This window comes from Aythya fuligula, chromosome 15, assembly GCF_009819795.1.
Source record: "Aythya fuligula isolate bAytFul2 chromosome 15, bAytFul2.pri, whole genome shotgun sequence".
NCBI lineage: Eukaryota > Metazoa > Chordata > Aves > Anseriformes > Anatidae > Aythya > Aythya fuligula.
The window spans coordinates 11,689,068-11,716,077 of NC_045573.1; the positions used below are offsets into that span (position 1 = coordinate 11,689,068).

At 69.2% G+C, this 27,010-nt stretch overlaps 4 protein-coding genes across 4 annotated transcripts in view; 2 read left to right on the top strand and 2 right to left on the bottom strand.

Moving 5' to 3' along the window:
• Positions 1 to 1,123: 1,123 nt before the first annotated feature.
• Positions 1,124 to 7,199, top strand: GLIS2 (GLIS family zinc finger 2). The gene is made up of 6 exons (XM_032197554.1): positions 1,124 to 1,238; positions 3,392 to 3,788; positions 3,937 to 4,113; positions 4,295 to 4,428; positions 4,655 to 4,773; positions 4,876 to 7,199. The coding sequence occupies exons 2-6, from the start codon at positions 3,411 to 3,413 to the stop codon at positions 5,658 to 5,660; spliced, it is 1,593 nt and encodes a 530-aa protein (XP_032053445.1). The 5' UTR covers positions 1,124 to 1,238; positions 3,392 to 3,410; the 3' UTR covers positions 5,661 to 7,199.
• A 600-nt stretch (positions 7,200 to 7,799) lies between these two features.
• Positions 7,800 to 10,096, bottom strand: PAM16 (presequence translocase associated motor 16). The gene is made up of 5 exons (XM_032197555.1): positions 10,040 to 10,096; positions 9,560 to 9,644; positions 8,761 to 8,900; positions 8,390 to 8,455; positions 7,800 to 7,957 (listed from the first exon to the last, which is right to left on the bottom strand). Exons 1-5 carry the CDS (start codon positions 10,040 to 10,042, stop codon positions 7,871 to 7,873), a joined length of 381 nt encoding a protein of 126 aa, XP_032053446.1. The 5' UTR covers positions 10,043 to 10,096; the 3' UTR covers positions 7,800 to 7,870.
• Positions 10,097 to 10,219: 123 nt separating this feature from the next.
• CORO7 (coronin 7) overlaps positions 10,220 to 27,010 on the bottom strand; it is a 36,587-nt gene continuing 19,796 nt past the window's right edge. The window contains exons 10-28 of the mRNA XM_032197551.1: positions 16,650 to 16,704; positions 16,511 to 16,568; positions 16,285 to 16,430; positions 15,241 to 15,336; positions 14,340 to 14,462; positions 14,122 to 14,257; positions 13,858 to 14,033; positions 13,650 to 13,758; positions 13,442 to 13,528; positions 13,175 to 13,317; positions 12,836 to 12,940; positions 12,639 to 12,724; positions 12,341 to 12,482; positions 12,154 to 12,243; positions 11,962 to 12,078; positions 11,752 to 11,887; positions 11,580 to 11,671; positions 11,409 to 11,495; positions 10,220 to 10,356 (exon numbers count right to left, since the gene is read on the bottom strand). Coding sequence (XP_032053442.1) covers positions 10,351 to 10,356; positions 11,409 to 11,495; positions 11,580 to 11,671; positions 11,752 to 11,887; positions 11,962 to 12,078; positions 12,154 to 12,243; positions 12,341 to 12,482; positions 12,639 to 12,724; positions 12,836 to 12,940; positions 13,175 to 13,317; positions 13,442 to 13,528; positions 13,650 to 13,758; positions 13,858 to 14,033; positions 14,122 to 14,257; positions 14,340 to 14,462; positions 15,241 to 15,336; positions 16,285 to 16,430; positions 16,511 to 16,568; positions 16,650 to 16,704 — 1,990 coding nt within the window. The 3' untranslated portion in view covers positions 10,220 to 10,350. The remainder of the gene's footprint in view (positions 10,357 to 11,408; positions 11,496 to 11,579; positions 11,672 to 11,751; positions 11,888 to 11,961; positions 12,079 to 12,153; positions 12,244 to 12,340; positions 12,483 to 12,638; positions 12,725 to 12,835; positions 12,941 to 13,174; positions 13,318 to 13,441; positions 13,529 to 13,649; positions 13,759 to 13,857; positions 14,034 to 14,121; positions 14,258 to 14,339; positions 14,463 to 15,240; positions 15,337 to 16,284; positions 16,431 to 16,510; positions 16,569 to 16,649; positions 16,705 to 27,010) is intronic.
• VASN (vasorin) lies at positions 23,025 to 26,327 on the top strand. Its single transcript, XM_032197552.1, is given in 4 exon segments — positions 23,025 to 23,075; positions 23,078 to 23,131; positions 23,134 to 23,168; positions 23,654 to 26,327. Coding segments are annotated over 4 exon segments (2,181 nt in total). The 3' UTR covers positions 25,695 to 26,327.

Here is a 27,010-nt window from a genome sequence, read left to right on the forward strand (position 1 = left end):
TGGGCTCAGACCACGTGTGGGGCTCAGAGGTGGTTTTGGGGACCACGGCACATTGGGATTTTGGGGGGGGGGGGGGGGGCTGATTTTGCACTGGGGGGGGTGCCACACGGGTGACAACTCCCCTGGGGACGGGGGGGGGGCACAACCGGGTGGCGGATGTGGCGGATGTCCCCCCCCCAGCCACGGGGCTGTGCCCTGCTTTCCGCCCTGCCCCTCCCCGCGTGGATTCCTCCCCCCCCCCCCAAAAAAAAAAAAAAAAAAAAAAGGAAAAACAAAAAAAAAAAACACGCGTGGGGCGTGACAGCGGGGACACCCCCCCGCCGGGCCCAGCCGCCACATCCTGCCTGCGGAAGGAGCCCCGGGGACAACCCCCCCCCGGTGCGCCCCCCCCCGCCCCATCCCGCCCCCTTCCCCTCCCTCCCCTCCCTCCTCCAGGCGCGCCGCGGGGGGGTGACGTCATAGGGAGGCCCTGCCAGGCCGTGACGTCACGGAGCGGCGCTGGCGTCACGCGGGAAATTCGCCCCCCCCCGCCCCCCCCGCGGCAGAACACGAATCCCCCCCAAAACCCCCCCCAGACACCCGAGTCCCCCCTAAATCCCTATGGGGGGGGGGGGGGATTCGCTTCCTGCATCCGGCCCGGCTGGGCTGGGGGGGGGGGGACCCCACGCCACGTCCCCCCCCCCCATTTTATTTTACCCCCCCCCACGCGTGACACCCCCCCAGGAGGAGCAGCAGCGCCCACGCGTGTGCGCGTCCCCTCCACGGGGGCTCCCCGTGCGTCTCCGCCTGCCCATCCGCGCGCCCCCCCCGCTTCTCCCCAACCCCCGCAGCCCCCCCAAAACCCCCCTAAAACCCCCCAAAACCCCCCCCACGCCCCCCCCCGGGGCGGTCCCAAGCATGCGCTCAGCTCCCACCCGCGAATGGCTGCCGGGGCGGCGGCGCGGCGGGGCCGGTCCTAGCGGGGCTCTCCGGGGGGGGGGGGGGGGCGGCCATAAATCACGGCGGGCAGAGCCCCCGCCCCGCCCCGGGGCTGCCTGCCGGCCGGCCGGGGGGGGGCGGTGGTTGTGGGGTGGGGTGGGGTGGTTTGTGGGGTGGGTGGGGGTGGGGGGGTGGGGGGGCAGAGCCCCCGCCGTTCCCACCGCCCCCGGCCCCGGCGCCTCGCAGATGTGGCGGAGCCGCCCGCTGGCCCCACGGCGGGGGGGGGCCGTGCGCCGAGCCCCGCGCTGAGCCGCCCGCAGGTAGGCAGCGGGCTGGGGGGGGGGGGAGCGGGGATGGTACTGGTGGTACTGGTCATACTGGTGGTACTGGTGGTGCTGGTGCTGGTGGTGGTGGTGGGAGCCCCCCCGGACGCGTGACAGCCCCCCCAGGAGGCTCCCGGCGTTCCCCCCCCCCTCCAAGCTCGCCTTTTGTGTCACCCACCCGTGACCGCGTCCTCCCTCCGGCTCCGTCCTTGTCGGCGTTTTTTTTTTTTTTTGGGGGGGGGATGCTCGGGGCTTTATTTATCCTTTATTTATATTTATTTATCTATCTATTTATTCATTATTTTTTTTTGGGGGGGGGCGGTGATGTCACCCTGCCGCTGGGTCCCCCCCCCCTCCCCAACTACCCCCGTGGGTAGCCCCGGGGACCCCCCCCCCGGCTGTCCCCGCAGCGAGGCCGCGGGACGTTTTGGCTGCCCCCCCCCCTCCCGGAGCCATCTCCGCTGCCCGACAGAAGCCGCTTCCCTCTGCGTGTCCCCCCCCCGTGCCCCCCCTCCCCACGGCACCCCACGAACCCCGTCCCGAGTGGGGTGGGGGCACAGATGGGGACAGCGCCGTGGCCACCCCGCTTTTGGGGCACCTGGCACAGGGCCGCGTCCCGGCAGCTTTTGGGTTCATCCCCCCCCACCCCAAAAAAAACCCACCCCACCCGTGTCCCGTGTCCCCCCCCCCCCCCCCCCCCGCGAGGCTCCATCGCCGCATCCCTGCGTGGGGCGGGGGCCGCGGGTGGCAGGAAGAGGAAGCGGCCCCAGCCGTGGGTTTGGGATTTTTAAAGGGCCTGGGGCTGCGCCCCTCCCCTGGGCCCCCCCCTCTCCATGTCCCGACCCCCCCCCACCGTGGGGTCAGCCCCCCCCCACCCCAATGCGTGCCGTGGGGCCGCGCACCCTTGGGTGCCTCCTGTGCGTCCTGGGGGTGCGGGGAGAGGCTGGGGAGGGGGGGGGGGGACGACTTAGGGCAGCGCCCCCACTTTTGGACATGGGGGGGCTCTATTTTGGGGGGGGGGCATCACCTTCTCTTATAGCACCCCCCCCTCTCCAGCTGCTTGCTATAGGGCGGGAGGGGGCTCCCCCCTATGGGGCCAGCCCCACACCGGCTGGAGGATGGGGCGGGGGGGGATATATGTGTGTGTGTGCGGTGGGGGGGGGGTCTCCCCACCCCCTCGGCCGGGCCCCCCCCCCCGTGTGTGTGTGTGTGTGTGTGTGTGTGTCCCCCCCCCCGCGGCTCCTCCGCATTCCTCAGCGTCTGCGCCGCGCTGGAGCCCGGCCAGAGCGGGGGGCCCCGGCGGCGGGGCAGGGCGGGGGCCGGGCCCCCCGGGGCGGTGGCAGCGGCAGCGGCAGCGAGGGGGGGGCCCTGGGTGTGTGTGTGTATGGGGGGGGGGGGGTTGGACACGCGGGGGGGGGGGTGCCACGTGTGCTGGGTGCGCTGCGCCCCCCCCCCCCCCCCCCCCGCCCGGCCCCACGGTCTCCCCCCCGCTCTGTGCGCGCACGCACCGGGATGGGGGGAAAAAGGGAAAAAAAAAAAAAGAAAAAAAAAAAAAAAAAAGGGATGGGGAAAAGGGGAAGGGGGGGGCACCGGGGTGGAAGGGGGGGGGGCTGAGGAGGAGCCGGGGGGGGCCCCGAGCTGAGCCGAGCCGCGGGCAGCCCCTGCCCGGCCCCAGCGGTGGAGGGGCCCCGGCGGGGGAGGAAGCCGGGGCTGGGGCCAACGCGCTCGGGTCACGGCGGGGCTGGAGCCGCCGCCGCCCCTGGGAAAGGGCGGGGGGGGCCGGGGGGGGGCACCCAGGGAGGAGAGGGGGGGGCCCGGCGGCCACCCCCGTGGATGCAGGCGGGGGGCGCGGGGGAATCCCCTGGGGGGGAGTGGGGTGGGGGTGGGGATGGGGATGGGGATGGGGTCGGGCACAGCCCCCCCCACCCCACCTCGGTGCCCCCCCCCCTTGTCGCCCCCGCGCTGCGCCCTGCCCTTTGCCCGCCGCGGGAGGGGACACGGGGACACCGGCACGGCCCCGGCTCCATGCCAGCGCCCCGCGGCCTTGAGCCCGTGCCAGACCCCCCCGGTTCCGCAGCTGGGGGTGGGGGGAGCCGGGCGATGCGGTGCTGACCCCCCCCCCTTCCCAAATAATCCCCAAATTTCCGCAGCCCCCCGCCCGCCGCCGCCATGCATTCGCTGGACGAGCCGCTGGACCTGAAGCTGAGCATCTCCAAGCTGCGGGCTGCCCGGGACAAACGGGAACGGGGGGGCCCCCCCGGCCCCCGACCCCGTGGCCCCATCGTGTCCCCCCCCCCTCCACGCCAGGACGCCCCGCCGGCCGGGGAGAGCCGGGGTTCGGCACGGGGGGGGCGTCGGGCAGGAGGGACCCCCGGCCTCCTGGCACACTCCAAGCTGCTGGAGAAAAGGGACGGGCGCTTCCCCCCCGTGCCCGTCATGGACCTGAGCCTCTCGCCCCCCCCCGGCGGGGAGTCCCCGGGGGGCAGCGCCCCGCTGTCCCCCGAGCGGCCGGGGGCGAGCGACCTGCCCCTGCCCGCCGCCCCCCACGTGAGTACACTCAGGACCCCCCTCCCCACCTATATGACCCCCTCCTGGCATCCCCAATCCGCCCCATTTCTTTTTTTTGGGGTCGGAGGGGGGGCCCTGCACCCCGGGCCCCCTCCCTGACCGCCGTCCCCATTGGGTTTTGCTGTAGGATTTCCAGTCCCTGCGCTACATCGACGGCATCCCCAGCTCCTTCCAGTTCTTCCTGCCGCTCGGGGCCGGGGGGGCCCTGCACCTGCCCTCCTCCGCCTTCCTGCCCCCCCCCAAGGACAAGCGCCTCTCCCCGGAGCTGCCCCTGCCCAAACAGCTCGTCTGCCGCTGGTCCAAGGTCAGCCGGGGGGGGCACTGATGTGGGGCTGGGGGGCAGAAGTATACGGGGCTGATGCAAGGGGTCGTTTGTACCTCCCCAACCCCTCAGGGAGTCCGGGGGGGGTCCTCAGGGATGGGGATTTGGGGGAGGATGGAGGGTGCGCAGCCCCCCCCACCTCACCCCAGCCTCGTGCCCGCAGTGCAACCAGTTCTTTGACCTCCTGCAAGACCTCGTGGACCACGTCAACGACTTCCACGTCAAGCCTGAGAAGGACGCGGGGTACTGCTGCCACTGGGAGGGCTGCGCCCGCCACGGACGGGGCTTCAACGCCAGGTGGGTGCGGGCTGGGGGGGCGCCTCGGGCTCCTTGGGGGATATTGGGGCTGGGGGGGGGGCAGTGCTGCACCCCCGGGGAGGGCTGGGCTGCGAGGGTGGATGGCACCGGGTGGTGGCACCGGGTGACGGCACCGGGTGTCCCTGCGAGCTGTGGTGGGTGGATGGGGGGGCATAGATTTGGGGTCGGGCCCTGGCCCCCCCCAAGCTGACGGCTGCGGGTGCAGGTACAAGATGCTGATCCACATCCGGACGCACACCAACGAGAAGCCGCATCGCTGCCCCACCTGCAACAAGAGCTTCTCCCGCCTGGAGAACCTGAAGATCCACAACCGCTCGCACACAGGTCAGCGTGCGGGGCTGGACGGGGCGGGGGGGGTGACCCTTTGGGGGGGGGGGTGGCGGAGGTGTCCGGCCCCGCCAGACCCGGCACCGTGCCGTCCCGCAGGCGAGAAGCCCTACATCTGCCCCTACGAAGGCTGCAACAAGCGCTACTCCAACTCCAGCGACCGCTTCAAGCACACCCGCACCCACTACGTGGAGAAGCCCTACTACTGCAAGATGCCGGGCTGCCACAAGCGCTACACGGACCCCAGCTCGCTCCGCAAGCACATCAAAGCCCACGGCCACTTCGTGTCCCACGAGCACCAGGAGATGCTCAAGGGCCACCCGCCCCCCAAGACGCCCCTGGGCTCGGCCGACGTGCCCTACGTCAACGGGGCGCAGCTCGTCATCCCCAACCCCGCCGCCCTCTTCGCCCCCCACGGGTTGCCGGGGCTGCCCATCCCGCTGGCGCCGGCCCCCCTCGACCTGAGCGCGTTGGGCTGCGGGGCGGGGGGCTCTGGGGGGCTGCCCGCCCTGCCCGGCCCCGCTCTGCCCCTCAACGGCGGCCCCTTGAACTTGGCCAAGAGCCCGCTGCTGTCCTCGCCCTTCGCGGCCGGCGGCCTGGGGCTGCCCGTCATGTCGCTGCTGGCCGGCGGGGCCAAGACCGAGGCTGAGAAGGCGGCGGGGGGCAAGGGGGGCAAGGGGCCGGAGAGCCGCAAGCCGGGCGGCGAAAGGACGGAGCTGGGGCGCCTGCGGGCCCCCCCCGAGAGCCTGGCGCTGCTGCCGGGGGCCGTGCTCGACCTCTCGGCCGGGATCGGGGCGGCGGGCAGCCCCCCCGAGGCGCTGCCCCCCGGCTGGGTCGTCATCCCACCCGGCTCCTTGCTGCTCAAGCCGGCCGTGGTGAATTGAGGGGATGGCCCCGCTCCCGGAATCGGGGCGGGGGGACACGCGCCGAGACCCCCGGCGCTGCCTCCGCCGGCAGCGGGCCTGCGCGCGATTTTAACCTTCACGAAAGAAGATGGGACTCTTCTGAGAATAGCAATAATCCCTCGGCGCACGCAGCCGGCCGCGACCCCCTGCTGCTGCCCGGCCTGAGCCCCACGGCCCCGCGGGGTGGGCCTGGGGGGGGCCCTGCTCCGTGTGCCCAGCCCCGGCCTCGGCAGCCGGAGACGCCGCTATTTATTTATCGACCAGACCCCTGCTCCGACGGGGCCCCTCTTGGGCTCTTCTGCTGTCGCTGACTTGGCGTCTCCCTGCCCGAGGCCTCAGCCCCGCCGGTGCCAGCCCGGGGCTGCGGTGGGGACAGCAGGGTAGCAGCTCGGGGGGCTGCTCCTGGGTGTCCGTCCCCAAAACGCCCGCTCCGCGGCTGGGCCACCCCGCGCCGCCTCCCCGGCCCCCCCCATGACAAGGCACACGGCCGCGTGTGCCGCTCGCTGCGCCGGCTCCGCACCGGGGCAGAGCCACCGCGTTCAGCTATGTTCATACCTAACCGTGTAACGAAGCGCATGCAGGCAGCGCGGGCAGGGCTGCGGGCAGCTGCCAGCGGCACGTTGGCACCGTGCGGCTCGGTGCCGCGTGGCTCGGTGCCGTGCCTGCTCCCTGGGGCCCCAACGGGGTGGTGCCAGCCCCATGCTGTGGGGCAGCGCCGGTGCACCAGGCGTCTTGGCTAAAATAGAGATTTTGGGCAGCCCCGGCACGGCTGGGCAGACAGGGCGCCCGCTCCGCTCTGCCAGCAGCACCACGAGGCAGGAGCCTCGGGGATGTCGACCCCACGGAGGTGCCCCGAGGCCCCTCGAGCTCCATCCCTGCTCCCCCAGCCCCGACCCTCCCTCTCTGAGGGACCGCTCGCACTCACCCGGGGCCACGACCACCCCCAGCACGGGGGCCAGCTCTCCCTGACCGCTCCCACGGCACCGGTGCCTCTCTCGCCCCGGTGCGCACAGGGGGGTCCTGCGTACCTCGCCCCGCCCCGGGCAGGACCCCTGCCCACGGCTTTCTCCGAACCGGGGGTCTCCCCGACCCCGACCCAGCTGCAAGGAGCCCCAGGAGGGGCCCAGGCTCGGGGAGGGTCGGGTCCCCCGGCCGCACGCCCCGCGGGGAGCCGGTCTCCCCGTGCTCACCGTCCTCGGGCCGGGGCGCGGCGGCCGCCCGGCACTGCCACAGCATGGCATTCGGCCATCGACCAGGCCTCCCCGGCCGGTGTACGTTTTTCTTGCTCGTTTGTTGGTTTGTTGTTGCACATTCCAGGACATCAGTATTTTAACGGTCTCTAAGTGCCTTTCTATTGTAGTTTCTGGGTTGTTTTTATTTTCCTCCTGTTGGGCTCCATCGCTGTTAGCATAGAGTTTAAGGACTACAGAAGTAAGAGATAAGCTAACGACTATAACACTATATTCCTCCATGGGAGAGGAAGTTTATTAAGAAAACAATAAAGCAAAGTTGAAGTAAGTTCCTGTTTCAGTCTGTGCCCGGGGCTCGAGGGCAGCGAGGAGCCCGAGATGGGGACAAAGTGCTGAGCTCGTGCCAGGGGACAGGGGGGTAACACCAGCGCCATCTCCTTGGGGTTGGGGTCCCGGGGCACGGCTGGCTCTGCCTGGCCTCCCTGGGGGGCTGAGCCCCCGCCAGGGGCTGCAGCAGGGACAGCCCCCGTGTGTCCCCGCACGGCTCCTCGCTGCTGTGCCCCGACCCAGCTCCTGTCCTTGCTGCCTGTCTGCACGCAGCTCCCGGCTCTCACGTGGTCCAGAGCCAGAGGCATGTGTGCAGCCGGGCCAAGAGCATCCAACCCCCCACTAAAATAGCTCCTGCGGCCTTCCCGGGCGTGATTTGTGCGCTGGCAGCCCTGGCTGCCCTGAGGCCCAGCTGGGGACACCCCTCCTTCCTCCTCCACCTTCCGTCATCCGCAGGACAGGACGCAGCCCGTGCCAGTCCCTTGCGTCTGGGTCGTGTTTTTGCGCTCTGAGCCGAGGGCCAGGGCACAGCAGCAGGGCAGGGGCAGCGCCAGGGCCGCCCCTTCTCCCTCCCCGGGGCGCAGAGCAGCCAGGCCAGGCGGTGGAGGACACGGCGTTTATTGGCTACCTTTAACTTAAGGGAGAGGGAAGCGGGGGCGAGGGTGGCAGGAGTCACGTCTCGGCTTTCCAGCCCTTCTCCTTCTCGTCCTTGGCGCGGATGCGGAGCTCCTCGTCCAGCCGCTCCTTGGCTCTCACCACCTGCGGGGACAAGGGGACAGGGTGACACAGAGGGACAGAGCACCCACACCCTGCCCGCTGGCACCAGGCTCCGAGTCCTTCCTGCCTCACCAGGGCTCTGAAAGGGGCTCGTTGGCAGTGACTGTCGGTGCTGCAGGTCCCTCACCCCCCCTAAGGCACCCCCCGGATGGCCTCCAGCATGACAAAGGGTGGGGACAGAGCCTATTCCCGACCCCTTGTCAGCACAGCTCTGCTCAGCTGGCACCAACAGCCCCCATCCCCTCCCAAAGCAGCCAGGCAGAGGCAGCAAAACCCTCCCTGCACGGCCTTCAGGTGGGTTCAGCCTGTGCAGGAGACACTGTTGCCCTAAAACATGTTTCTGGAAGGTTCCTCTCAAAGCCAGACAGGCTGGGGGCAGAGCTGGGGGCACCCCGCACCTCTCCTTTCGCTCACCTTGGACTGCAGGTAGAAGGAGCCTCCCACAGACTTGTCGTTCACCTTGAATAAGTGGTCATAGTTCTGCCAAAACAAAGCTCCCGGTCAGTCGCTGCCTCCTGCACCCTCTGCTCCCCAAATCCTGGTGTCCTCTGGCACTGGGGGTGGAGGCTGCTTCACCCCCAGTACCTCTGGGGAGCAGCGTCCCCACCCCCGGGCAGCTCTGCCAAGCAAATTCCTCCGTGCTCCAGCTCAAGCTGGGGCAGCGAATCTCTCCTGGGACGAGCCATGCCCAGGACAGCACCCACAAACCCTCCAGGGACCAGACATCACCCCCACCACCCCCCACCACCCCCCACCAGCCACAGGCACCCCGAGGGAGCCCCTACCTTCTGGATCTCCTCCTGGTTGAGGTTGGAAACGTTGAGGATCTGCTGAGCTTCCTGCAGGCTGATGCCGATGATCCTGGAGGCGGCAGCAGACTGGGGCCTCTCCGAGCGCCCTCGCGCGTCTGCCGCAGCTCGGCTCGCTGCCGGGGACACCGTCAGCCCTCTGAAGGTGCCTCAGGGCCTGGCCCCGCACCCCAAAACCCCAGGGGCTTCCAGGCGGGTCAGGGCCATGAAGCCCCATCTCAGCTGCCCGTGTCCCTCATGGGGCCACCCGGGTGAGGTCTGCTCCCGGCACCCAGTGCTGGGGAGAGGGCAGGAGCCTGAGGGCCACGCGAAGGGACTTGGGGGTGTCCCCTCTGTGCACAAAGGGACCTGGGGGTGTCCTCTCTGTGTATAAAGGGTCTTGGGGGTGTCCTCTCTGTATATAAAGGGACTTGGGGGTGTCCCCTCCTTGCACAAAGGGACCTGGGGGTGTCTTCTCTGTGCATAAAGGGTCTTGGGGGTGTCACCTCTGTGCACAAAGGGACCTGGGGGTGTCCTCTCTGTGCATAAAGGGATCTGGGGATGTCCCCTCCCTGCACAAAGGGACTCGGGGGTGTCACCTCTGTGCACAAAGGGACTCTTCTCTGTGCATAAAGGGTCTTGGGGGTGTCCCCTGCCTGCACAAAAGGACGTGGGGGTGTCCCCTCTGTGCATAAAGGGACCCAGGGTTGTCCCCTCGCTGCACAAAGGGACCTGAGGGTGTCCCCTCAGCCCGGGTTTGGGGGAGCCGGTGTTGGGGGGGGGGCTGGGCTCCTACCTGCGAACTCCTGGCGCAGCGCCCGCATGAAGGCCCGTCCGACCACCTGGGCCCCCACCAGGATGATCTGCGCCAGGTACTTGGCCTGTGGGGACAGCGGGGGGGCTGTCACCGCCGGCCCCGCCGTGCCCCTGCACCCCACTCCCCACCACGCCACCCCCGGATCCGGCCTCCCTATCCCCTGTGTCCCCTGTGTCCCCTGTGTCCCCTGCCTTGTCCCCTGCCCCCTCGGCTCCCTCCTCCCTCACCCAGACCCTCAACAGCCCCTCCACCCCCTCCCTGTCCCTGTCCCTTGTCCCCTGTCCCCCTCCCTGGGTCCTGTCCCCCCACCCCGTCCCCTGTCCCCCGCCCCACACCCATCGCCCTGTCCCCTATCTCCCTGTCCCGGTACCCATCCCCTGTCCCCCCCCGTGTCCCCTACCACCCCCCTGGTGTCCCCTATCCCCCCTGGTGTCCCCTGTCCCCCCCCCAGCCCCTCACCATGTCCCCGCCGCCCCTTCCGCTCCTGACGGGGCCGGGTCAGGGAGCGGAGGGCGCGGGGCGGAGCCGCCTCCTTCCTCCCCCCCCACATCGCCCCCTGCTGGCGGCTGCCGGTAGCGGCCGGGCGCCATTTTGCCCTCCCCGGCCCCTCGGCCCCACACAAGCAGCAGGCGGAGCGGGGCGAGGCTGCACGGCTTTAATGGCGGGGCCGGCCCCAGCGCCGACACCGCGTCCCGAAGGGTCGGCTCCGGGCAGCCCGGGGGCCATGGGGAGTCCCGGGGCTCTGGGGAGTCCGTGGGATCCGGCGTGGATCAGTCCTGTGGGGATAGGGGGCGGTGAGAGCGGCAGGGCTCGCTCCCCGCGCCCCCTGTCACGGTGTCCCCATGTTGTGGTGTCCCCATGTTTAAGCAGCCCCAGTGTCCTCATGGTGTGGTGTCACAGTGTCCCCATGTCGAGGTGTCCCCATGTTGCAGTGTCCCAGTGTCCCCAAGTTGCGGTGTCACAGTGTCCCCATGTCAAGGTGTCCCGGTGTCCCCATGTCCCGGTGTTCCAGTGTCCCCGTATCACGATGTCCCGATGTCACAGCATCCCGGTGTCCCCATGTCACGGTGTCCCCATATCACGGTGTCCCCATATTGCAGCATCCCAGTGTCCCCATGTCATGGTGTCCCCATGTCATGGTGTCACAGCGTCCCCATGTCAAGGCGTCCCAGTGTCCCCATGTGACTGTCCTAGTGTCCCCATGTCGTGGTGTCCCAGTGTCCCCATGTCGTGGTGACTCGGTGTCCCCGTGTCGTGGTGTCCTCATGTCGCAGTGTCCTAATGTCCCCATGTCACGGTGTCCCCATATTGCAGCATCCCGGTGTCCCCATGTCATGGTGTCCCAGCGTCTCCATGTCAAGGTGTCCCGGTGTCCCCATGTGACAGTGTCCCAGTGTCCCCATGTCAAGGTGTCCCAGTCTCCCCATGTCACGGTGTCCTGGTGTCCCCATGTTGTGGTGTCCCCATGTCCCAGTGTTCCCATGTCACAGTGTCCTGGTGTCCCCATGTCGCGGTGTCCCCTTGTCCCCATATCACAGCATCCCGGTGTCCCCATGTCATGGTGTCCCAGTGTCCCCATGTCACGGTGACCCAGTGTCCCCATGTTGTGGTGTCCTCATGTCGCGGTGTCCTGGTGTCCCCACGTCATGGTGTCCCCTTGTGCCCATGTTGCAGCATCCCAGAGTCCCCATGTCGTGGTGTCCTGGTGTCCCCACGTTGTAGTGCCCCCTTGTCCCTGTGTCCCCATGTCACGGTGTCCTGGTGTCCCCATGTCGCGGTGTCCCCTTGTCCCCATGTCCCAGTGTCCCCACGTCCCCACCATACCTACCCACTCAGCCTCATCCACGCCCTCGAAGGAGTCCTGTGGCAGCGGGTCGTCGCGGTTGCCCAGCCGGGCCACCATGGCGCTGAGGAGCTACGGGGCAAGCCGCACAGTGGGGACGGGGCTTCGCGAGGGGGTTCAGGATCCCCCCACAACCATCCCCATCCCCACGCTCACCTCCTCCTTCTTCTGCTCGTCCGTCTTCTCCCCCAGGTACACAGCCGCGGGGACAAACTTGCGCGCCGGCTGCTCCTTGGGGGCCTGGCTCACTGTGAGGACGGCACGATGTGGGGCAGCTCCAGGGGGGGCAGCCCCACACGCGGTGCCCACCTCACCCCTCTGCACCTACCTGGCGTCATGTCGGGGGGACGGAGGTCAGCGCGGCGCTGCTGCCCGTCCTGCCCCGCCAGCCAGGCGCCGGCACCGAGGGACGGCTCCCACCATACGCGGGTCGGAGGGAAGATGTCGTCCTGGAAATACTCCTTCTGCAGGACGCGGGGTGGTGAGGGACAGGGGAGCCTCCACCTGGCCCCCCCATGCCGCCAGCCCCGATGGCTACCTTGACACGGGGCACGCGGAAAGCCACCGGCTCGAGGGCGCCCTGGCCCAGCCGCAGCGCTCGGGCGAACTCCACCTCGCGCACGTCGCACGCCGTCTTGCGCAGGAAGACGAAGCCCTTGGGGAAGCAGGCAGGTGAGCAGGGCTGGGAGCAGGGACGGTGGCACGGCCCCGGCGGGCTCCCCCCCCTCACCTTGTGGGGGTCGCTGGAGGTGAAGCTGTTGCACTCGAGGAAATAGGGTGGCTCGGGGGTCACCTCGTAGAGGAACACTCTGGTGTCACCCTGGGACAGAGCAGGACGGGGGCTGGTGTGAGGGCACGGCGGGTCCCACGCCGCGGTGCCCTGTGCCGGCAGCCCTCCTGGACGCAGGTCCTCCCACCTTGCCAGTGAGGAAGACGACGCTGGTGTCCTCGTCGTAGAAGGGCAGGAGGGTGGATGGGGCCACGTCGAGGCCGAGGACGGAGAGGGGCCCATCGGGCAGGGCCTGTGCCCGGTACAGGAGGATCCTCCGCTCGCTGCGGCTGTGGGGATGTGGGGGTGGGTGGGTGGCATGGCAGGGCCCGATGTGCCCGGTGTCACCATGGTGGGCACCGAGGCACAGCTTGTCCCCCAGGGACTGTGCCCAGTGGTGGCCATGCCCGGGGAGGTGCAAGGGACATCCACGTGCCCGCCCTCACCTGTCGAAGCCGGAGACGAGGAGGAAATCGCCTCCACACACCCAGACCACGCGCGCCCCGCGGCCCCCCTCGGGGCCTGGGCCCTCCTGTGTGGGGAGAAGAAGGGTCACCGGCTGCACCCCCTGCTCAGCAGCTCCCCGTGTGGGGACCTGCCCCCTCCCAGCTCTCCTGTCCCGTTCCCGCTGCTGTGGTCCCACCTGCTGGGGCTGGGGGCTGCGCCGGGGCTCGTAGAGCCGCAGCCGGCCGTCCTTGCTCGCCGTCGCCAGCTGCCTCCCATCGGGGCTCCAGGCCAAGCTGAAGATCTGGGAGATGGAGAGTGCCCCCATCAGGGATCCGTGCCACAGTCCCCGGCTGGCCCAGGGGACTTGGTGGCCGGCTGGGTGCACCCCGTGGGTGTCCCATGGGCACCTCTCCTCCCCGATGGCATCTCAGCACCGTAGTTCAGGAACCAGCTCCGAGCTGGCACCCAGCTGCGCCGCAGCGTGGAGGCCTGGCACGTCTGGGTGCTGCGGTCCCCCGGCGCTGCCTGACCCTACCTGGTCCGTGTGTCCCTGCAGGCACAGCACCTCCTGCCCGGCGCCCAGCTCCCATATCCGCACCGTCATGTCGTAGGAGGAGGAGACGAGGAGGTCAGCCGCCACAGGGTGGAAGCGGATGGAGTAAATCTTCTCCGTGTGCCCTGGTAAGGAGAGCGGAGTGCTGGCACTGGGACGGGGACGCCACCAGACCCGTCTGCCCGTGCGGCTCTGCCTGGACACCCAGGGACAATCGGTGCTTGAGCTGTGTCCCTGCACCGCGCTCACCTTGCAGCACAGCCTCGGGCTCCCGCAGCGTGTCCTGCAGCCCGCCTTCGGGGACCCGCCACAGCCGGATCTTGGCATCTTCCCCCGCTGCAGCACCAAAACCACCACGGAGAGAGACAGGCAGGGGGTGAGCGGTGACACGGGGCGCAGCATGCCACGGCAGGGTGTCAGTGCCCCACGGAGCGCACCCTGGGCATAGCACACGTACCAACAGCGAGGCGCCGTGGGTCAAAGGGGTCCCAGCAGAGGTCGGCCACCGCCGTGCCGTTCTGGATGGTGGGCACGGCTGTGTCGGGGAGACGGCCCGGCTTGGAGAGCTGGCGGAGAGCAACGTGTCACCCAGGGTGCATGGCAGGCGCGGGCACCCATGTGCCGGGCACAGCGGTGGCACTGAGAGCCTCTTCCCACTGCCGTACCTCGAGGACGGCGATCTGGCCGCCAGCGGAGAGCAGCGGGAGGGCGACGCGCTGGTGGTTGGCGCAGAAGCCGTCGCTCTCGCCCGGCGTGGTGAGGCTCAGCCCCCGCAGGTTGGTGATGTGGGTGTCGCGGTGCAGCACCGCGCCCTGCGCGTGCCGGAATCGGGAGCTGGGCCCTGCGGAGCCGGGGGGGGCCGCTGAGTGCCACGGCTCCTCCGGCCGCACGGGTGGGGTGACGCCGAGCCCACCCCGGCACCCACTCACCCAAAATGCTCTGCAGAGACTTCTGGCTGGGGCTGCTGACGAAGCCGCTGGAGGGGCCGGTGCTGGCGGAGAGCGAGGTGGCGGCGCTGCTCGGCGAGGCCAGCGAGCCGGAGGGCGAGGAGTAGCCGCTGCCTTCCTGCAGGAGACGGCGTGTGGGCAGGGGGTGCTGCCCTCGCCCAGCCCAGCCCCTCCCCGGCCCCTCGCGCCCCCGTGCTCACGCTGCGGTCGCTGTCGGTGGGGCCATCGGCGGGCAGTTGGGTGCTGGGTGCCGCGGGGGCGATGACGGGGGAGCGGAAGGTCTGCGTGGGTCTGCGTGCGGGGTGCAGGCTCACCTTCCCCACCTGCAGAGCGGCAGCACTGCTGCGAGCGGGCACGGGCAGAGGAGCCCCTGAGTCCCACCCGCTTGCTTTCAGAGGAGCAGGTTTGCCCCCACAAAACTCCCTTTTCCCCCTCCTCCTGCAATCGCCCCCACCGAAACCTGCCGCTCGTGGTGTGTGGCTTGTAGGAGGGGCCCTTCTCCGGCTAAATCCAGATCCGTGGCTCTGGATGCAGTAAGGATACAGCCTCAACCTCTACGTTTTTAAGGGAGATGGTGGGAAATGTGTTTTCACTATTAGATTTTTACTCTTAGCTGCACCTAGATGGAAAATAGAGCTCACTTGGCTGAGCTCAGGAGAGCGTTTTTGAGCAGTTCCTTGCTGGAAAAACATTTTAAACTCAGTGGGTGCACGTCAGCGGCAGGACAGACGAGACCTCCTGAAGCCGTATTCAGAAGCAGCCGAGCACGGGGCTGGGCAGCTGGGGGTGAAGCTCTGCTTGTCCCCAGGGGCCTCCTTCCCACTCTGCAGTCAAGATGTGCTTGGCACCCTCTTGGGGGTGCACCTCGGTGCCCTGCCACCATCACAGTCACCCCAAAAACCCACTGGCTTTTGGGAAACAGACTTGATTTGTATGAATCTCCACTTCCCATTAAAAGGATGTGATTAAAAAATCCCACACATGCCCTTCCACGTCCCCGTCCCCATCCCAAGGCTGTGGTGTGGTCCCTGTGCCGGCACCAGTGCTGCCCCCAGCCCCGGGCCATGCCAGCCATGGGGACACCCCCTGGGTGACACTCACCTGCTGGCTGTCCCCTGCCCACCAGGCTTGGGCATCCGTGGCTGGCAGCACCCCGGCGCAGTCGGGGAACAGATCCTCGTGGAACTCCTGGACAGACTGCGGGAGAGGGGGCGGGCGGAGGTGGTGCTCTGCCTGCGTCCCCTCGCTGTCCCCTGGGCACACGGTGGCCCCGGGCAGGAGACCCCCGGGCACCTTGCGGCCGCAGAGCCCCGGCCCCGGCCGAGCTGCACGCCGGAGCCTGTAGGTGTCAGACGCTGCCCAGCTCTGGGCTGCGCCGTGCACCCCTGAAAGTACCCGGCCTCCAAAACGCAGCCCCTGCTCTGCCAACAGCAGCACCCAGCTCTCAGCACCCACCCTGCGGCCCCTGCCCCAGCGCCCAGCCTCCGCTACGCAGCGGGGTCCGGTAGCACCCCGCATCTTCCACCCAGCACCCAGAAATCAGCCCCCAGCACCCCGGTTTCAGCTCCCCGCGGGTTTCCCTCCTCTCCTGCTCCCCCCAGGCCAGGGACACGGGTCCCCCGCCACCCCTCACCACGCCTGGGTGCCCTCCATCCCCTGGGGCTGGCACCCGTGAGATGGCACCAGGCCCCCCAACATGGTGCTGCCCGTAGGTTTGGGCATGGGGCTGAGCTAGGGGCACGCCTCCGTGCCTCAGTTTCCCTGGGGAGCTGAGCCCTGCCTGGGAAATGTCCCCACGGGGACAGAGCCCCCACCCCCCGAGCCCGTGGCCGCCCTGCGGCAGCGCTTACGCTCTGGTTCTTTTTTTAAACGTGAGTTTTTTCCACAACAGTGTCTGTTTACAGAAAAGGGCATTTCTGTAGCCACCACCCTTTTTTTTTTTTTTTCCTCAGAAAAATGCTTTAGGGAGTGGGGAAGAGCCTGAGCACATCGTGGGCAGCGAGAGAACCTGGCTGGGACACCGCGGCCCCGCACGCCGCTGTCAGTCCCCAAATCTGTGGCATGAGGGAGCGGGCACCAGGGTTATGGGGACACGGGGTCCAAGCTTGGTGCTGATCCCCCCGAGGGAACCCCGCGCCCCCTTACCTTGCGGGGCACGATGTAGCTGACGGGGACGAGGAAGGTGTCGGTGAGCTGCAGGACGCGGAGCACCTCGCAGGCCATGACGTCCAGGGCCAGGCGGGGGACGGCGGCCAGACCCCGCGTGCGCCCCTCGGTCAGGCACTGGGTGACTGGGGACGGACAGGACACCCGTGGGGTGGGGGCGAGGCTGGGGGCCGTGACAGCCCGGCGTGGGGCTCGTCCTGCTTACCTTGGGTGAGCGTGGGCTGTGCTGGCACCACCTCGAAGCAGTACAGGAGGTTTTCACCCTGGAAGAGACGCGGAGGGGCTGGGGTGTAAGCGGGGGCGCAGGGAGCACCCTGCCACCCCCCCGTGCCGCGGCTCCTCACCTTCCCCCCCAGCACCAGCAGCCCCGTGTCAGCGTCGAACAGCGGGATCATGGCCCTGCAAAGGGAAGGAGGGCGCTGAGCACCGCAGGACGGGGCTCAGCACCTTGCCCTGGCACGTGGCAGCGCCCCAATAGGCACGGGGCCGGATCCTGCCCTCTCAGCCCTTTCCCCCGCTGCAGCCCCAAACCCCAGGATCACTGCAGGTGGGCGCACGCCGGTGGCTTCCCGGCCGTGCCCACAGCACCAGGGCACTGCCGGGTGCCCTCGGTGAGGCGCATGGGAACGGCCTTGAGCATCTCCCTGATTTACAGCCTCCCATGGCACGGCCCTGCCCCGCTCAGCCCCGCCGTGACAGCTTTATGGCCGCGAGACCTTGGTGGCCGCCTCCGGCCGCCCGGTGCGTGGCACGGCAGCGCGGGGACGGGGCACACGGATGCCAAATGTGGGCGAGGGAGCCCGGGGCTCGCCTGGCCCCGCTGCGGCACTGCCCCGGGGCTGCCCGGGCCGGCTCAGCCTGTTCGGGACGGGCACGGGGCCGCGGGGCGCAGCCGGCACGCCGCACGCCTCGCCGGCACACGCCGCCCTGCCAGTCCCGCGGTCGGGGCCACCGGCTGGGCTGGCCAAAGCGTCCCTGTCCCCGTCCCCGTCCCCGTCCCACCCAGTGACTGGAGGGGACGGGGAGCACCAAAGCCCTTCTCTTCCTTCCCCACGATGCGGGTGGAGGAGAAAGCTCCAGAGGCAGCTTCCAGGAGAACAAAGGGACAATATATTACTTTCGGGTTGACATTTTTGTGGTCGTGCCGGCTGGGGGAAGGGAGCACGTGCAGTGCCGGGGTTTTACACGGAACGACTTTGAGGAAACGCAGCCCTACAAAGGCACCCGGCCCCGTGTGCCCACCCCGGCCGGAGCCCAGCCCTGGCAGCCCTGTGCCCACAGCGGGTCCCCACAATGGGGACGCTGCAGAGGACGTCGTGGGGTGGCCGGGTGACACCGGGGATGGCCCTGGCTGGCACGGCACAATCCCAGCCCGTGGCTGTTGGCACAACTTGGGCAAACAGCGCTGGGGTGGCTCTGGCAGGCACAGGGGTCCCCTGCCCTGCTGCGGTCACCGCTGCCAGCACTGCCACCAGGGCCCAGTGCTGGGACAAGGACACCTCTGGGTGCCGGGACACCTCGAGGCGATGAAGGGCGAGCCCTTGGAGCACGTGGCACAGCTCTGCTGTCACCGGGGCACCGCGACGCCAGCCCCACGGGGACACCCGGAGCCCGTTGTCCCCAGCGGGTGGTGGCGGGGGGCTCCACATCGGGGCATCGCCCCCCCGGGACCGGGTTTGGGGTTTGGGTTTTGGGGCAGGGGGCACCAGGGCTCTGCTGGGGCATTGGGGTCACCCATGGCCATGGGGGCACGGGGGCACCGGGGGGCTGCTGGGGGCCACAGGGGCACCAGGGCCTGGCGGTGCTGGGGGCGCTGCGCCTGCCCCCCCCCGAGCTGCCCCCGGGGTCCGGGGGTCCCCGGGGGTCCCCGGGGGTCCCTGGGGCGCCCCCACGCCGGGCCCCAGGTGAGCAGGGGGCGGAGCCTTTGCGGAAGCCCCGCCCCCCAGCCACCTCCCCCGACTCCTTCAGCCAATGGGGAGGCGTCGGGAGAGATGTCCCCGCCCCCCCAAGGCTTCGCCCCGCCCCCGGGCTTTAAAAGCCGCCCCCCCGCGCCCGGCGCGCTCAGAGCGGGGAGCGCCCGCCCGCAGCCATGCGCTGAGCGCCCGGCACGGCCCGGCCCGGCACGGCCCGGCCACGGTGAGTGCCGCGACCCGGGGACCGCGGGCAGGAGGGGGGGGGACCGGGCTGATCGGCACCGCCGGGTGCACGGCAGCGCCTGGGGAAGGGGCTCCGGAGGCAGCCCCGGGGTGCGCAGGGACCAGGGGACCGGTGGCGGGGTCCCCATCCGGCACGGTGCCTCCGCGGGTCCTGTCCCCCACCGCCTGCCCCTGCCACGGCTTTGTCCCCGGGTCTGGGGCTGCCCCGGCACGGGCAGGGGGTGAGATGGGGCTGCAGGGACCCCCCTGCTGCTGCTGGGTGGCCGTGGTGGTGGTGGGACACAGCGCAGTCCCGAGGGATGTGGCAGCAGGGGACAGCGGGCACCGGTGTCCCCATGGGGCTGTGTGCCAGCAGGGCCACCAGCCAGCCTGGCCAAGGGGATGCCCCCCTAGCTCTGCTGCCGCTGTGTGCCCGCTGTCACACAGCGCGGTGTCATTGGGGTGTCACCAGGGTGCCACCGGGCCCCTCGCCTCCCCAGGTGTGCCATGGGCTGAGCGCCCCTCGCCGTGTCACCTCCCTCCCTTGTAGCCACCACGCTGCCCCGAGTGCTCAGGCATCCTGGTGCCACTTTGGGGAGATGCTCGGGTGACAGCGCCAGCCAGACGTGTGTCACCCCTCCGTGCCATGGGCACGTCCCTTTGTACGGTGACCTGGTGGTGGCAACCAGCTTGGCCTGACCCAGCTGGGGCCGGGCTGCTGCCCACACGGCGCTGGGCCGTGCCGGCGTGACGAACGACACTAATTACTATTTTTTCGCCGCCACACCAAGCCCGGGTGGCCTGGCCGGGTCGCCCTGACGCAAGCGCTGCCTGCCCGGCTGGCTCCGCCGCCCCGGCGGGATGCGGCAGGAGGAAACGCTCGGGGACACGGCGGCCACAGTCAGGCCACAGGAATCCGCGCGTGGCAGCAGGGCGGCACCGCCGGGCTCCCGGGCGCGTTGGCTCCCGGCGAAGCCACCCTGCTGGTTTTCCCTCCCCCCCCCCTTCCCGGCACCTGAGAGCCGGGAGCGCGGCCGGGTCACGGGGGCAGGAGCGGGGCCGAGGGGCTGGCGCCAAGGGGGAGGCAATAACCAGGCCCGCATTCCTCTGGGGCTGCTGCGGAAACTTTAATTAAATAGGGAGGGGAGGCTGGGGAGGAGGTGGGAGCTGCGGCGGAGGGCGGGTTGAAGGGAAAAGGGGGATTAGGGGCTAATCCTGCGCCCCCGCCGGGGGTCGGGAGGGGGCACGTGCTGACACGGGCTTGTTTGGGGGGCGTTAGGGAGGGCCCCGCGTGCAGGGGCTGGGGAGCGGCGCCTGCAACTCGAGCTGGCCGCCGGTGCAGGCCCCGCATTCCTGCGCGCGGGGCCCCGAGCGGCGGCGGGGACGTGGCCGTGCCTGCGCCGGTGCCCGTGAGCGGCCGGGGTGGCCACCGGGCTTGGCTGCGTGCCGGCAACAACGGTGGCTTTGTTCGGCGCCAGGAGCCGGGCGGATGCGGGGCCTCGCTCGCCGGTGCGGGCGGTGATGGGAGGAGGTGTCCCGGCCGTGCTGGGTACCCCCGGCTCAGGGACCTGCCGTGACACGGGGTGTGACGTGAGAGTTTGTGGGACCCCTCCTGGCTGCAGTTTGGCACCCCTGGGTTCACCAGCCCCTGATGTCAGGAGGGTGAGCAGCTCTGTGGGAGCTTGCACCAGGCACAAGGGATGCTCACCAAGCGCCAGGGTCACCTCCCTGTGGCTGTGGCAGGATCCATCTGCCCGGGTGTCACCCACGGCATGGGGACAGGGACCCCCTTGAGGAGCCAGCCCTGCCCCTCACCCCCAGCAGCTGCATGGGGCTGGAATCAGGCTCCCCTTCACATGGGAGAAAAGGGGTGACCCCACCATGTCCCCAGGACTGCCAAACTCTGTGCGCACCGGCGGGGACACCACGGTGCCCACCCCAAGCAGGGAGCGGGGCTCACCGGTGCTCCCAGCCCACCAGGCTGGCAGGCAGAGGCTGCGCGAGCTGGGGAGGCTGAGCCCGGATCCTCCCGCAGCCGGAAAATATGAATAATTCGGCAAGTATCTGCGGTGCAGGCAGGGGGGAGCCCAGCCAAGGCAGCAGCAGGCCGCTGGCAGGGCGGCCGCGGGATGGCCGAGCACCTCCAGGAGAACATCTCCAACGCCTGGATGCGCCGAGGCCATTCTGCTCCCCTCCCCTATGGAGCTGCCAAGCCCCCGGGCTGGATCAACCCCTCAGCACCCTGCGAAAGCCCATCCAGGGTGCCGAGGCGATGCTGGCGCGTGCCGGCGGTGCCGAGGGAGAGGTGGCGGAGGCGGGAGCCGCGCGGGTGGAGCGCACGGGCACCCGGCCCGGCCGGCGAGGCGGGATGCTCGGCCGCGGTCACGGCCCGGCCCAACCTGCCCGGGGCCTGGTGAGCGGAGCCTGGCAGCCGGAGAGGAAATGCCAGCGTAATTAAAGGGACGAGAGACTTGGAGTCAGCAGCTGGTTGCAGCATGGGACACGTCAGCGAAACCCGACCCTGGCATTGCAAAACCCGGTCCCAGCCCCGAGCTCCTGCACCACCGGCACCCGGCGCTGCCCACCCGGGTGGCCTGGCACGGCCACACGCTGCGCCGGCCCCCAGGCTGTCCTGGCACTGCTGGGGCTGTCTCGGGGTGCCCCTGTTCCCCACTCAGTCCTGAGATTGGTGCAGGGCTCTTGGCTGGCTCCTCACTCCTAGGGGCAGCCAGGTCCCCAAGGTGTCACCGGCAGCCTCACGCTCCTGCAGCTACTCACCTGGCCCCTCTGCCTGGCACCAAACCCCCCAAGGGCTCACACAGCGGTGCCAGCACTGTCCCCAGCCCCCTTAACACCCCCAGTGTCCCCAAAACCCCTTCATGAGGCTGTACAACACATTCTTTAGCTCAGCCATCGTGCCTGACCGCGGTGCACGGGGCGCAGCAGCCCCTGGCAGAGCCACCCACCCGATGGGACCGGGCGGGGGCATGGTGACGGTGACCCCATGGCCACGGAGCGGCTCCTCCCCGTGCTGCTGTCCCCAGGCCAAGTGACTCAGGCGCTGCGGTGACCCTGCCCAGCGGCGCGGGTGCACCCCACCCTCGGGCGCACCCCGAGACCGGGCCACGAGCCGGCCGCCGCCTTAACCCTGTGCTGGTGGGGGGGGGGGGCACCAGCACGGAAATGCCCCTGGGTGTCGGTGTCACCCCCCCAGCGCTTTTGGGGCCGTGCTGTGCCGCCGGTGAGGCTCGGCCGGGGCCCCCCACGGCGGAGGGGCGGCCGGGGCAGCCGGCGCGTGCTGCTGCGCGACCCGGTAGCCCCCCGCACACGGCGGGGGCCCCTCGCACGCCGCGGGGGTTTTATTTGCCTGAAGCTATTAACAGCTCGGAGCGGCTCGGCGGGAGGGGAGGAGGTGCTGGGGAAGGGGCTGCGGGGGCCGCGGGCACCCCTAGGGCCTGCAGAGCGCCGGCAGTGGGGTGGCGGAGAAAGCACGGCCCTGCTGCAACCCCTCGCCAGCGCTAATTAGGGCCGTCATTAAAAGGGCTGAAAGACGGGGCTGAGAGAGGAGCCAGCCACGTCCTAGGCAAGGACATGAGGCGGGACGTCTGTCCCCGGGGCCCCTGGCACGGAGGGGCTGGAGCAGGGGCTGCTACGGCCTCGCACACCCAGAGCTTCCTCCCCTTGGTCCTCCGCCTGCCCACGCCAGCGGGACGGGGGCTCTGTGTCCCGACGAGGCCGGTGCTGTGCCAGAAGCCCGGGATGCCAACAGAGGAAGCTTTCTGGGACGCCAAGTCGCAGCGTGCAGCCAGGGATTTGGGAGATGAGAGGGCTGGAGGCCTGCCAGGGGCTGAGCCCGCCGAGGGGTCACCGCCTGGCCCCGTGCCCCCCTCTGCAGCCCGGGGATGTGGCCCCGCTGCCCTCCGAGCAGCAGAACGGCACCGGGCAGGGGCTCCTGTCCTCCTGAGGGCTCTGCTCTGCCGAGGGGACCAGAGCCAAGGTCACAGCGCTGTCCTCTCCCTGCTTCCCCATGCAGATACGATGCGGCACGCAGGGGCTGGAGGGGGCTGGCAGCACCCATCAGCGGGCATTTTGTGGCTCTGCACCGCTCCCAGCACCTCGCCAGCTTTGTGATGCCCTCCTGCCACCCGTGGCCACATCCCCGGCACCCTGAGCCTCCCCGATGGGTCTGGGGCAGCCAGTTCCTTCGGCCCCACAGCCTTGCCCTGGCAGCATTTCGTTAGCCCAGGCCACCTCGGGGTGCCACCACCAGCTCCAGTTCCAAGCGCTGGAGACGGCGCAGCCATCTGAATCCCTCAAAGCACTCACCCCCCCTCCCCAAAACCCCAAACCCTGCCCTACACTTCGCCCTGGCGCTGGGGGCCACGTGCCCACCCCAAAAAGCGGAACCTTGCAGTGATTTTGGGGGCAAACCAACAGCGTGGGCAGGGGTCCCGGGGGGTGGGTTTTGCCCGTGGGCGCAGCTCCGTGCGGCACAAGCAAAGGGTTAAGTCCTGCTCGGCGTGCGGGAAGCGGGCGCGCTCCCACCCCCTTCGCTGGCGGAGGCCGAGCCGGGTGCGTCCTGGGATGGAGGCGGCGCATCCCACATGTTTGGTTTGCACCCTGCCGAGAGGAGCCGGGGGGAAGGAGGGGCCCTTTCCCCTCCGCCTCGCCCCGCGGGATGCAGCCCCTCGAGCCGGAGCCGGGACACCATGCACGGAGGAGCTGGGGGTGCGTGGACGCCGACGGCCCTAAATCCGGGGGGCCGGGGGAAAGGGAGAGGATTTGGCTGGGGTGGGCAGCTCGTGTGCTGCTTCACGCCCCGGGCAGGAGCAGTGGCGGGGAGATGTGACCGCAGAGGGGGTTTTTGGGCTCTTCCATGGTCCCTTTGGGGCTGGAGTGTCCCGGGCAGGGCAGGAGGGGATGGTGAGATGCCGAGGGGCTGGTGGCACGGCCACTTGGTTCCTCCTGCGTGGGCAGCCGGGGGCTGGGAGGCTGTGGGGCCGTGCTGGGATGGTGGGGACAGCGGTGGGGACAGCAGCGTGCCCAAGCCTGGCTGTCCCTGTCCCACCAGGAGCCAGGTCGGGGGCCCAGGAGCTGTGTGGAGTGAGCCCCTCCCTCAGCACTGCCAAACCAGCCGGGTGTTTCGCGTGTGAAGCCGCGCTCGCGGCGCTGCTTGCTCCACGTATCCTCATGCAAACCTCTCTCTCCCGCAGAGCTGACACCATGAACCAGCTGGTCCTTTGCACGCTGCTGCTCTTGGTCCCCGGGGAGCTGGCGCGGGCATGTCCCGCTGGCTGCCAGTGCCAGGACCCCAAAACCATCCTGTGCGCGGCCAGACGGGGCCACACCGTGCCCCGGGGGCTGCCCCCCAACACCCTCTCCCTGTACGTCTTTGAGAATGGCATCACGATGCTCAGCGAGGACAGCTTCGCGGGGCTGCCCGCCCTTCAGCTCCTGGACCTCTCGCAAAACAAGATCGCCAGCATCCAGAAGAACATCTTCCAGCCCCTAACGGAGCTTGTCAACTTGGACCTGTCCTCCAACCAGCTGCAGGAGATCACCAACGAGACCTTCCACGGGCTGCGGCTGCTGGAGCGGCTCTACCTGCAGAGGAACAGGATCCAGCACATCCACGCCGCCGCCTTCGACACGCTGGAGAACCTGCTGGAGCTGAAGCTGCAGAACAACCAGCTCTGGGCAGTGCCCCCCCTCGACCTGCCCAACCTCCTGCTGCTGGACATCAGCTGGAACAAGATCCCCGCTATTGCACCCGGGGCCTTCCACGCCGTCAACATCGAGTCGCTGAAGATCGCGGGGCTGGGCCTGACGAGCTTGGACGAGGAGCTCTTCCAGACCCAGAACAACCTCCACGAGCTGGACGTCTCCAACAACCTGCTGGAGCGCGTCCCGGCCGTGCTGCGGCGCCTGGGGAGCCTCACCAAGCTCAGCCTGGCCGGCAATGCCCAGATCTCCCAGCTGCCGGCAGAGGACTTCCAGAGCCTTCACAACCTCCAGGAGCTGGACATCAGCAACCTCAACATCAACACCATCCCTCGGGACTTCTCCGGCTTTTTCCCCAGGCTGCGGGCCGTGACGGCCGCCGGCAACCCCTTCAACTGCATCTGCCAGATGAGCTGGCTCGTGCAGTGGGTGAACGCCAGCAGCGTGGTCCTCCGGCGGCCCGAGGAGACGCGCTGCCACTTCCCCCCCAAAAACTCCGGCAAGCTCCTCCACCACCTGCAGTACGCCGACTTCGGCTGCCCCACCACCACCACCACGACCACCACCACCACCACCACGCCGCGCACCACCACGCTGCGGCCCCCCGCGCCTCTCCCCACCAGCAGCCGCCCCCCGCCGGTGCCCAGCACCGCCGCTCCCACCCCGCAGGCCAGAGCCTCCCCCGGCAGCTCCGCGCCCGTGTCCTTCAGCGTCCCCCCGGCCCCCAGCAGCCCCCCGCCGCAGATCTGCCCCCCGCGCACGTGCCTGAACGGCGGCACCTGCCAGCTGGACGCGCGCAGCCACCTGCAGTGCCTGTGCCCGCAGGGCTTCGCTGGGGCGTACTGCGAGGAGGAGGAGGAGGCGAGGGGGACGACGCCGTCCCCGGCCACCCAGGCGCCGACGCCGAGCCGGCGGATCAGCATCACGCAGGTGAGCAGCACGTCCCTGAAGGTGGACTTGCAGAACTACGTCCAGTCCAAAGCGCAGCTGAAGGGCATCCGGCTGAGCTACCGAAACCTCTCCGGGCCGGACAAGCGGCCCGTGATGCTCCGCTTACCGGCCTCGCTCGCCGAGTACACGGTGCGGGCGCTGAGGCCCAACTGCACCTACCGCGTCTGCGTCGGGCCGCTGGGGGAGAAGGTCTCCAAGGACGAGTTCTGCGTCGAGGCGCACACCTTGCAGATGACCCACCAGCAGCACTCGCCCGTCACCCAGGGCAAGGACAACAACCTCACCCTGATGATCGTCCCCGCGCTGGCCGCCGTGCTGCTGCTGGTGGTGGTGGTGACGGCGGTCACGTACTACCGCCGGCACCGCCGGGCGAAGGCGCACGCGGGCGGCGGGGTGGACGCCGGGCCGCTGGAGCTGGAAGGCGTGAAAGCCTGCCTGGACAACGGGGACCTGAGCACCCACAGCCGCAAGGGGCCGGAGCCCGCGATGCTCTCGGGCGGCTCCGAGTGTGAGGTCCCGCTCATGCAGGCGCACTACCCCAGCAACAACAACACCACCGCGCTCAAGCCCTCCTACTTCTGAGCCAGGCGGCACGGGCAGCCGGGCCGGGGGAGCCCCGCGTGGCCAGCGGCGGCACCCGGCCCCGTTCCTCCGGGCCGAGGAACAGCGAGGAGTTAACTGAAGGAAGGCACAGAGCCCAAACCCGTAACGTGCAATTTCTGAGAGGCTTACACACTTAGGGAGTAGACACTAATTTTACCGCTCGGCGCATGACTAAGTGCCTTGACTTCTGTGACTCTACGTAGAACGTGGGTAGCGAAAGAGAGGGGTTTTCGTTTTTAATTTGGGGTTTGGGTTGGCCTTTTTAATGTTTTTTTTTTTTTAGCTAGCGCTAAAAAGAAAGTCAGCGGTGACTTAGCTAAGGGGCATCAACGTGCTGGCAACAAGGGCCCTTTAGTGGAGCACGGCCCGTGGCTCTCAACTCCCTGGAAGCTGATGTGAGCGGCGCGGCCCGGCCGAGGTGCTGGGACCCTCGGGACCCCCGGGCCGCGCGCCAAAGGAAGCGCCGAGCAGGCGAACCGGGAATCGAAGCTTTAAGAACTCGGAGAGAATATTTATACACGGTTATTTCCCATTTCTTCTGGGAAAACTCTTTTTTTTTTTTTTTTTTTTCTAGTACAGGTTTGTGTACATCTGTTTTGTAAGGCAGACCAGAAGGGTGTCTTTTTTTGTAAAAAAAAAAAAAATTAAAATAAAATAATAACAACAAGGAATCGTGCACGGTGTTTGCAGTCTTGGGAGCTGTGGGACCCCTCCCAAGGGCGGCACAGCCCAGCTCCCCTGGGACCCTCGGGCAGACCCCGCTGGTGGCAGTGCCCGTGTCCCCTGCAGAGGGGGGGACAGGTCGGCCGCGTGCTCCCCGTTGCTGTTGGCACTGGATGAGTCGGGGCAGTTTTTTGGAGGTTTCAGCCCTGTGAAGCTGCCCCCCCAGCGCGAGCTGCCAGCAAAACAGAGGCCACGAGTTTCAAATGAGACCCTGCCCTGCGCATCATCCAGCCTGACTTCATCCTGCCCCGGCTGCCAGACGGCCGCGGGGCGTCGGACAAACAGCGTGGCTCAACCTCGATAACCTCCTGACGTCACCCTCCTCCTCCTCCTCCTCCTCCTCCTCCTCCTCCTCCTCCTCTCCACGCCAGCCTCACGCCAAGGGGCTGCCCGGGGCTCTGCCCTGCATCTGGCACCGCGCCGTGCCCGAGCCTTCATCCGCAGCCATGCAGCTGCTCAGCCCGCAGCAGGGCCACTGTCCCCTCGCACCGGGGGCTGCCACCACGCCGAGCCTCAGGCAGCCCGTGCTGGGCCCCCCCTCCTGGGTGCGAGCCCCCCGGCCCCTCCAACAG

Excerpts from the sequence above, each read along its gene's own strand:
- GLIS2 (XM_032197554.1), top strand. The coding sequence starts at position 3,411 with ATGCATTCGCTGGACGAGCCGCTGGACCTGAAGCTGAGCATCTCCAAG. Across the intron at positions 4,114-4,294 it reads TCGTCTGCCGCTGGTCCAAG|TGCAACCAGTTCTTTGACCT; the intron begins GTCAGCCGGGGG and ends TCGTGCCCGCAG. Across the intron at positions 4,429-4,654 it reads GGACGGGGCTTCAACGCCAG|GTACAAGATGCTGATCCACA; the intron begins GTGGGTGCGGGC and ends CTGCGGGTGCAG.
- PAM16 (XM_032197555.1), bottom strand. Across the intron at positions 8,901-9,559 it reads GCTGCGCCAGGAGTTCGCAG|CGAGCCGAGCTGCGGCAGAC; the intron begins GTAGGAGCCCAG and ends TGTCCCCGGCAG. Across the intron at positions 8,456-8,760 it reads ACCAGGAGGAGATCCAGAAG|AACTATGACCACTTATTCAA; the intron begins GTAGGGGCTCCC and ends TTGTTTTGGCAG.